General features: G+C 49.4%; 1 protein-coding gene across 1 annotated transcript; it reads right to left on the bottom strand.

Annotated features, from left to right (window-relative positions):
* LOC135366555 (uncharacterized) lies at positions 1-2,579 on the bottom strand. The gene is made up of 2 exons (XM_064599307.1): positions 1,873-2,579; positions 1-1,155 (listed from the first exon to the last, which is right to left on the bottom strand). The coding sequence occupies exons 1-2, from the start codon at positions 2,048-2,050 to the stop codon at positions 407-409; spliced, it is 927 nt and encodes a 308-aa protein (XP_064455377.1). The 5' UTR covers positions 2,051-2,579; the 3' UTR covers positions 1-406.
* Between the last annotated feature and the right edge of the window lie 7,062 nt (positions 2,580-9,641).

Raw genomic sequence — 9,641 nt, 5'->3', positions numbered from 1 at the left:
GAGCGAAGCTTGGGTGCGGGTGGTGCGTACGCACACGGCATTCCTCATCTTCCTTGGGATACCGTGCCACTACAGCTACTTCCCCCCCTTCGAGATGGGTGAAGCGTGAAGGATGAACAGGTGAAGGAAACGGCCGGTGTCCTAGGCTCGGCCCAGGTGCGGTTTGGGCAGCCGGCGCTCTGGCTCAGGGGGGACGTCTGGCGGAAGGAGGGTGGGATGACAAAAGGCAGAGCTGGTTGCTTCCACGTTAGCGGGTTTAAGCCGGTCGATCGACACGACTACCTCGCAACCGTTGACGTCGAATGCAAAGGCTTTTGCACCCCGGTGGATGACCTTGTGGGGGCCGGAATAAGGGGGCTGGAGAGAGCGCCGGGTGGAGTCGGTGCGCAGGAATACGTGGGAGGAGCTAGTGAGGTCCTGGGCGACGTACGGGGAAGAGGAGGAAACAGCTCTCGTAGGTGTGGGGCGCAGCCGGGAGAGAGCAGCCTTTAAGCGTTGGGCGTAGTCTGGTGGGGCTAGGGGTGATGGTTGCGAAGATGGCCGATGGTTGAAAATGTCGGCAGGAAGCCGGATGGACGTGCCGTACACAAGCTCTGCTGACGAGCAGCCGAGGTCGTGCTTCACGGCAGCTGATTCCGAGGAGCACCAATGACAGGTGCTCGGTCCAGCTGGAACCGTCCAAATGGGCCATAAGTGTCTGCTTGAGGTGCCGGTGGAATCTTTCTACCAGGCCGTTATACGCCGGATGGTAAGCCGTCGTGCGCAAACGCTTCGTGCCAAGAAGGGTGGTGAAGGCAGTGAAAAGTCGGCTTTCAAATTGCGGGCCCCGGTCGGTGAAGTTTTCTTCTGGCACACCGAATCGGGTAATCCACGTTTGAAGAAAAGTCGCTGCGACAGTTTCAGCTGTGCTGTCCTGCATGGGTGCTGCTTCAGGCCATCTGGTGAATCTGTCGACGCATGTTAGAAGGTAGCGATGACGGTCAGAGAGGGGCGGGGGTCCAACTATGTCAATATGGACCTTCGAGAAACGGCCACGGTTCGACTGCGTCGAGGCGATGAGGGCACGGAGCTCGTGAACGTCTTCTCGAAGAGCGGCAATTTCGCTTGTTGGCTCGGGAGGACGGAAGGAAGGCGGAGGGCAGACAGGGCACGTTACTAAAAAAAAGTAATTGGTTACCGTTACCTTGTACGAAAAAGTAATTTTTTACCATTACACATTACTTGCCGGAAAAGTAATGAAGTAACGCCTTGAAAAGTAACGCGTTACTTTGCCAATTACTTTCGATATCTGAGAAAACGATATAAAAAAAGATAGAGAGAAAGATAAAAAGATATAAAAAATACGGAAACTGGGCAAAAACGAAGCGAAACGAAGTCAGCATTGAAGCAGAATTGCAAAAGCAGAAAAGAGTCCCAACTGGAACTCCCACAAATGACTCATCAGGTTCACGGTACAACCTACAGTCCAACTTACTGCATACAGGCCGGGTTACGGATAGATAGTACACATGAATGGGGAGAGGACAGTGGACTCAAAAATACACTACACGTGCGAAACACTGTGGCAATTGACCTCGGGGTGCTCGGGTAAGTAATTGTTGCGGGAAAAGTCCTAGAGATAAGACAGCTGCCTTGCACCGAACTTGCAAAGGGCAGTTGGTTTTGTCTTCTCGCGGCGGTGAATCATCCCATATATGTGTGTGTACGTCGTCCCGAACAATGTGGATTCTTTAGTTTCCAAGTAATCGATTACTTGGTAGTTGATTACTGCAATTTGTAATTGAATTACTCAAAAAATTACTGGGCCCCAAAAGTAATCGGTTACGTTACAAATTACTCAAAAAAGTAATTGATTACTAGTAACGCAATTACCCGTTATGTACAAGTCTGGCGGAGGGGCAGTCACCGAAGTGCAGGGTGCAGTCACGTGAGAGGGCATCGGAAGGGTGGCCTGCATGACGGCTAGTGAAGGCTGCGCCACTTCCAGAATCTTGTCCGCATGAAGCGCCAGCTCTGTGAGCGAAAGGTTGGTTGCAGTGGCCAGTATCATCTGCACGGTAGATGGAAGGCGCTGTAAGAATAGCTCCTTGAGGAGTGCTTCGTCAAAAGTGTGGGAGCGGTCACCGAGCAGGCTCTACATATGCCGTAGAAATTGGGATGGTCGCCGGTCTCCGAGATCTTCAACGGAGAGAAGCTGTTGGAAACGCTTCCGGTCGGATGCCATGGTGCGCTGCATGATAGCAGCCTTAAGTGTGCCGTAGGGCGTAGGGCCCGACGGAGCACAGAGAATGTCGGTCACATCAGAAGCTATCTCGGGTGGAAGGACGGGAATGACGTGCTCATACTTCCTCACTTGCGTGGTGATGCCAGCAACCTGCAATTAGCATTCGACCTGTACGAACCAGATGGTAGGGTTCGCAGGCCAAAATGGCTGTAGTCTCACAGCGACGCGACTGACGTTGCTGGTGGACGAGGAATCCTGCATGGCAAAAGCGATGAGCGGAGGGCATGCAGTTGGATCAGCAGGGTAGTTCGGGTCACCAATTGTGGGTTGTCGCGACGACGGATAATGAAAGGACAACCACACAGGCTGACGGTTGGCATGAGAATGGTTTAATGGCGGTGGAGCGAAGCTTGGGTGCGGGTGGTGCGTGCGCACACGGCATCCCTCATCTTCCTTGGGATGTCGTGCCACTACACCTTCCTTGTTTTCGCTCAAAAGGAAGAAACTACCGAGGTCGGCGCTGTACCTTCCCATGCCAACTGCGACCTCGTTTGATAAGTGGCGAGAGGGAAGGGGAAAGGGAGGAAAGGGTGGCTCCCGCTTATACCCCGAGAGGAGAACGTGCGCGGCAGTTCAACGTGGCCCGTATCATAGAAATCATAATGATTTCTTATGACTTCTATGACCCGTACAAATACTGTCGTTCTACCCTCATGGGTAGAAAATTCTACATTTTTTTTCTAACATTGTAGGTGAGAAATGGATGCTTAAGTGAACCATCCTAATTTCTGCGTGGTCATCACGATGCCCTTCTGTTTGGAGTTGTCAAAATATGTGATAACGGTATGTATTTCGAATTGATATGTTTCATTAATCCTGATATGATTTATTTTTCTGTGTTCTCGACTGGTATTGTTGCCTGGGTGAGGAAACGGGAATACAACGCAAACGAAGTGCGCGAACGTAAACGTGTCATGGCTAATTATGCACTACTTATTATTCACACGGCATTTATTTACAATCGTAGTAGTCCGCGCAACGGATGGATGGCGCTGACCGTCTCTATCATGGCGTCATTCTGAAGACACAGTGGCCTATGGGAGTTGCGCTACCTGTTTAGATATACCTTGCCTGAACCCTCATGATACAAGAAAAAAAAAACGTTGTCCAATGGCAATGTTAGAGGCCTTATAATCTCTGCCTGCGCACACTTTCTCACTGTCGTCTTTTACCCAATGATCATCGACAAAAACGACGATCCTTTACGCCAAACCAATCCCAATCTGCACACTTTTTTCAGTTCAAACTTGTAGTGACGTGTTCAGCACACTCACTTTGGAATGGAACATACCAGTAAAGTAACATTTGAGCAATATTCACCGTTCAATTTTCACGTGTCGGCGCAGTTCTGATGTGGCCTCAGAAGCCAGAACACACGCATTTCGTTAATGACCGGTTGGTTCCGCGATCTTGTGGTGCTGCCCTCTAGGGCTGCTCGCATAGGAGCTTTTGACGAGCTAATTTCAGTGCAGGCTCCCTTTTCTGCTACTACATAATGTGAAATGCCATGTAGCTGCACTGGATTTCATCATCATATTAGTCGCTCTTTTCGTCGTACACCCGTCCATCAACCCATTATATATTTGCTGTTTTTTTCTGTTCTTTTGTTTTCCTTTTCTGTTCTTTCTGTTCTTTTCAGTGGCCCAATAGGCAGCTTACAACGACCATAGCATGCTGTGGAACGCGAGCAGCCACAGTGGGATTTGTTCGACTACAACGCCGACCATTAAACGAGAAACATTTGTCCAAGCCTAGCAAGGCGAGTGCTTTTGTCCAGTATCAACAACGTAATCATGCGAGGTGCGGCCTCTATACAATCCCCAGAATACTCCAGCGGAAAATGCGCGAAAAATCATATAGCGTTCCACTGTCACGTGAGTGCGACCGCTACACGTCATGCCTTTTCGTGCTCTTCTAATCATGTGGAATGTATTGTTCATGAACTGCGGGATATTCCCCGTGTATAGAAGGGTGCGAAAATACGTGACGTGTGGCAGAAGGCAGTGTTTCTGCTTTTTGTGCAACTAGAATATTTCGTTGGGATGACGCTCATGTGAATACAAGGTTAATGAAGCACTTTTTCCTCATCTTGATGGCGTGCAGCATAGCCGGGGAATTACTCCGGCTTCGGGAAAAGGCCGTGCCCTCACGACTCTTTGTAGGACCTTAATCTCACCACGCATCGTCGAAGAGGAGCGCCAGCTAGAAGTGAGAGTGATTAGTTGCAGCTCCGGTAATTAAGGTCAGATACGCGACGAACAATCTTGTAAGGTCTCACTAGCGATGGTTAGATTTTTTTCTTCTTCTTCTTTTTTTCGCACTGCTTACGGATCTATTATGCGTTGAAACCAAAACGAGATCGCCTTGCTGGCGGGCAATGTCGCGGAGGCAAAAGCTGCATCTGCAACATTGCGCTGCTTCAGGATCTTCACATGGCAATTGGTCCCATGGCAATTGGCAACATGGCAATTCGTCCCATATTCCTCCTACCCAGAGGAGGGACGATTGAGGGGGAGAAGGGTGTCAGCAAATCAAATGCTAAAATTCCAGTTCCCATGCTCCAGTGCTTTTATTTCTCCCAGTACTTCAATTGGTATGTTCTTTTTTGTTTAATTATTGTTTGTACAGTAACTTTTGAAGCCTGTCTGGCTGAACACTACAGGTGGCCGATGTAATAGGCATAGGCGCCAATTGCGCGGGGGCTTCTGGGCTTGCCCCCCCCCCCCCGCCCTCGAGTGGTCAGCCATGCAAACTTTAGCGCTCTATCACACAACTGCACTACAAAACGGAAAGCGCACGTCGCGAAAGCAACCAGCAACCCAGTTTAACACTACACAGCCTTTATTGTGTTTTAAAAAAACAAATCTCCACTTCATGCCATACTGCGTATCCGAAGGGATCGCCTCTTTCTGCCTTCCTTCATGTCACTGCATGCACTTTTGCTCGCATTTCGTCAACGACCAGAAAGACGTGAAAAATTTAGGGCGATCAATGGGACTCATGCAGCAGAAATGCCTTAGCATTAGTTTCTCCCGTTTTGCCTCTTTACCATGATCCAGTCTTGCGCGGAATGACATACACAGAGTACAACCCAAAGCACATTTACATATTTAACATATATCTACGCATTTATAATAAATTTTTCTACGTTTTAAAATTCATTAGGTGTCTGTCATCCATGTCCCCAAACAGAAAGTCATTTATTGTTCTTTTGTGGCAGGGGTCCACTGCCCGAGGCATCCACTGCTGTAGCTCTAGCTCTAGCTCTAGCTTGTTTGGTTTTACGTGTGCCAAAAATCGCACACCCGTGGAACGATATCAGATTAGGAAGCGTGCACCTCCGGGTGAAGACGGATGCAGACAGAGCGGTACTTCCGCCAGGACGGAAGTTTCGATCTACAGTCTTCGCACCACCGAGGATAACGGCAGCCCTTTAGGTGGTGCCGTAACGAGTTTCTCGAATCAAGCTACTGCCTCAACTGAATGCCCTCAGGAAAGAAAAGGGTGACGCTACCAGTCCAGCTGGGAGACTCTTTACCAGTGGCTCTGATATGATGCCGCCAAAGAAAATACGTTTTGTCCATGTAACGCTTCTGCACGGCCACAAAGAACTCGCCTGCTAATTAAACCTTGATGTCATTGCAGACGAGTTCATAGAACGCTCCGCAGTGCGAAAGAACACATTTTTCACCACGGCTTTGTATTTTTTCCTAATCTCATATTTCTCTCAATCGTTTTACTCGTTACTTCAGTGTAGGAATCGAGTAAACATTGCGAGGTGCACATACACCAGTATCTAGTCTTTCTAGGGACAGTACTACAACCTACCTACAACTACTACATCTATTCTCTCTGGCCCATGTCAATGAGACACAGATCACTGCTAGTTTTTGAATGAGTGTACTGAAAGCGTGCAACAAAAATACCAGGAAACGTATCCAAGAAAATTTTGCGTGTGCAGTGTTTAGAAATTTCGGGCACCGCGAAAGTAAACACGTAAACTTCGCCCTGCAAGAGGGAAGTCCGGTGATGCCCTGACAGTACCGTATACGGACGCATAACATGGCTGAGCTAATTGGGGAAACCATGCTCTTGTTACCCCCCCCCCCCCCCCCCCCACACACACACATGCACTTTGGAATCGCTCTTGGACCGAAGCCCCCCCCCCCCCCCCAGCAAATTGACAACTCGGTGCCTATGGTAATAAGTGTGCACGAGACTGTATTCTTGAGCCAGATTGTATTCTGTCTTTTGTATTTCGTTTGCGGCGTGGATGTCATTCAGGCTGGGCGTCATTACAGTTTGCAATTTTCGTACTGCCGACACTGCACGTTAAACACTTTGACCAGAATGTATTCTGTTTACTGTGTCATCATATTTGTGCGGAGAAGTACGAGAAATCTCGCCCCGAACGTCCTGGATCGCTGAACTTCCATTTCGTCATTATCGTCAGCGACGCGATGGTTGATCACCATACCAAGACCATTTGCCTCCCACGGAGGTAGCTTCATGAACAAAGTTTGTGCAGCCGGTTTCTTGTTCTTTTTTCTCTTTTTGTCCACAAACTACTGTCAGAGGATTAATTAGTGAATGCATCATAATGTCGCACTGGCTAGATCGTGGGACGTTATCAGCCGGAAGACGGCAACGTGGGACGTAGGACACCCTTGTTTTGCCACTTTTTTTTTTCAGCCAAAAGCGGGACAAAACACCATATCCATGTAGGCTGGTGGGACAGCCGGACCACGACCGCAAAAGTGGGATTGTGCCGCTTAAATCGGACGTCTGGTCACATTACTAGAAGTGCGATTCAGCCACCAAAGAAAATTAACCAAGAGTCATGACTTCGGCTTGGGAGAGCAAACAATGGACATGAGATCGATCTCCTGTAGAACGTGGCACGGAAAACAGCGGATAGTGCAGTGTTGTAGGCGAGCGTAACGAAAGAAAGAATGGCTTCCGAGTTGGGAATTGGAGCTATCGTAGATCAAAATCTTCTGTGCAGGAGTATACAGGGTGTTTGCTCTAACGTGTCCAGAAATTTTATTTAAAGCGAGCGATAAAAGAGAAACGAGCGCTACTTTTCAGCTCTTTGACTAAGAAACAGCTGCTACTAGTGAAGCAGTACTTGTTTCTTACTCAAGTAGCAGAAAAGTACCACTTGCTTTTCTTATATCGCTCGCTTTAAATATAATTTCTGGACACGTTAGAGCAAACACCCCGTATATGGCTCTACCATTCGGTAAATTCATTAGTTTGCGAACGATAGTCCCGGATTGTCAAACGAAGGGTCTTTGCATGTGCGAGGATGTTGCGTACAAATCCACAAGGAACTGAGAGCAAGGACCACAAAACATAATTTTTGGAGTGATTTGTCTTCTGGAACAGAACCAGTTTCAGCGTAGTAGATGAGATGATCAACGGCAACAATAAAGCCACGAGCCATTTGGGCAGAAGTGTGTGTTGGCGCGTCCCTGCAGCGGCAGCACTGCACAATGAAAGTGGAAGCGCCCATCGTGATGCAAAGAGCACAAGCAGGAAATGTCACCCACACAAGCAGACGTTCGTGCCAATAAACCAAATCAAGTTACAGAAAGTAACTTATGCGACTGATTTCGCGATAGTACGACACTTCACATACATCACAGAACAGAGGTCATCAATGCCAATACGCATGTGTTGAGCTACATTGTGCACCGTGGATTGTGATCCCGTACTTGCGCATGGAATAGACGCATGCAGTAGAATCTGCTTGCGGCGCTCGAACGACACGGAGGCGCGTAATGGCACGACGCATGTTCGAGAAAATGTGCAACGTGTCGCACAGTTTCCCGTCGCGCCCTGTGTCACGCTGCATTCCCAGACGCATGGACGGCAATCTGTCCGATATATCTCACTCCAGACCACCGTGTTGCCACATGCCGCTTTAAATTCCATTTGGTTCTTATAGTTCCCACACACGTCGAACTCAGTCTGTGGTTGCATTGTGAACGCAGGTCCTCTGCCCTTTTTATCTCGTACGCACCACAACTGCGAGAAAGTCATCACCATTGGCTGATGGGTTCCTGTCGACATCACCACCACACGATAATCTGCCCGCCGGAGCGGCTGTTTATCCAACCAGTTTCTCTGTATGGTGCCGTAGTGACCTGCTGCGATGGCTTACTTCGCCAAAATACGTCGCAGCATGTTTTCGGTTGCGTCGTGTCGCACGTTTTATCGTACAGCCATCGTCGGACTTAACCGTAGCGTAGGAGCGCGTGGGCTGTGCATTATCGCCCTGTGCTCATCGCCCTGGAGCATTAGCCTGTGGGTTCAAGATTGGCGTCCAAAACAGAGATCAGACACCGGGTTGTGACATACGCAGACACATGACACGGGGTCGGCGTGCCCCGTTGGGTGTTTGTAAGACGTAGAATCAGTCTCCGCTTCGCGCTCACGTTTACCGCCGGCAGTGCTGCATGCCCGCCGCGACCTAGTCTCTGTTCGACGATTCCGTGAGCACGGAGTGAAACTTCATCCGTCGAAATGTACATTTTAGCAGAACAAGGTCGAATATCTTGGGCATATCGTCGATGCGGAAGGCCTCCACCCCACGGTGGAGAATATTGAAGCGGTGGTAGCGGTTCCGCCTCCAACCTCGGTTACTGAGTCGTTCCTGGGGCTACTCATGCACTATCATCGTGCCAGGGGTAGTGACATTATTGGACCCTTTGTATGAGCTCTTGAAGGAAGGCGTACCGTGGATTGGACGAATGTTATGGGGCAACGCACAGCGCTGTATGCTTGTCGCAGCAATCGCACGTATGGTTTATTGGGATGAACGAGCCCAACTAGTCGCTTGTGCCCCGTTACAAAGTGAAAGTTCTTCCTAGGGGGCATTGGCGAAATTTCGACACTCCGCACACCAAAGCCAGAGCCTCTCGTTCCAGTTGCGAATAGTTGCGCGCCGCGCTTGTCAAGGTGCGGGAACAGAACCCAACAGGACGGTGATCTATGACGAGTCGCATTCCAAACGGGTCGGCAGTCCCGGATCGTAATGAACCAACAAGTCTGCTTTCCGAATTACATCTTTGGCGCTCAAAAACGCACGCGTAGGAGTGCGTTCTCGTATTCCATACTATTTGTACCGGCTTCCGTACCATATTCCAACGTACCGGCAGACGCGTTAATCCGTACGCATAGCATGTCTGTCTCTACTGATGGAGACAGAACGCACGTCTGTGAAGATGGCCAGGAGTACGTTCTTCTCACTGAGATTATCAACGGCGGCGTGCTTTCGGCTAGGCAGCTCGCACATCTTACGTCGCGCGATCCAGGCCAAAAGCTGGTAAAGCGATGGATCAACGAGGGCTGG

Source organism: Ornithodoros turicata, chromosome 1 (assembly GCF_037126465.1).
Source record: "Ornithodoros turicata isolate Travis chromosome 1, ASM3712646v1, whole genome shotgun sequence".
In the NCBI taxonomy this organism is placed as follows: domain Eukaryota; kingdom Metazoa; phylum Arthropoda; class Arachnida; order Ixodida; family Argasidae; genus Ornithodoros; species Ornithodoros turicata.
The sequence above is the reverse complement of the archived record's forward strand: the minus strand, read 5'-3'. Positions and strand labels throughout refer to the sequence as shown.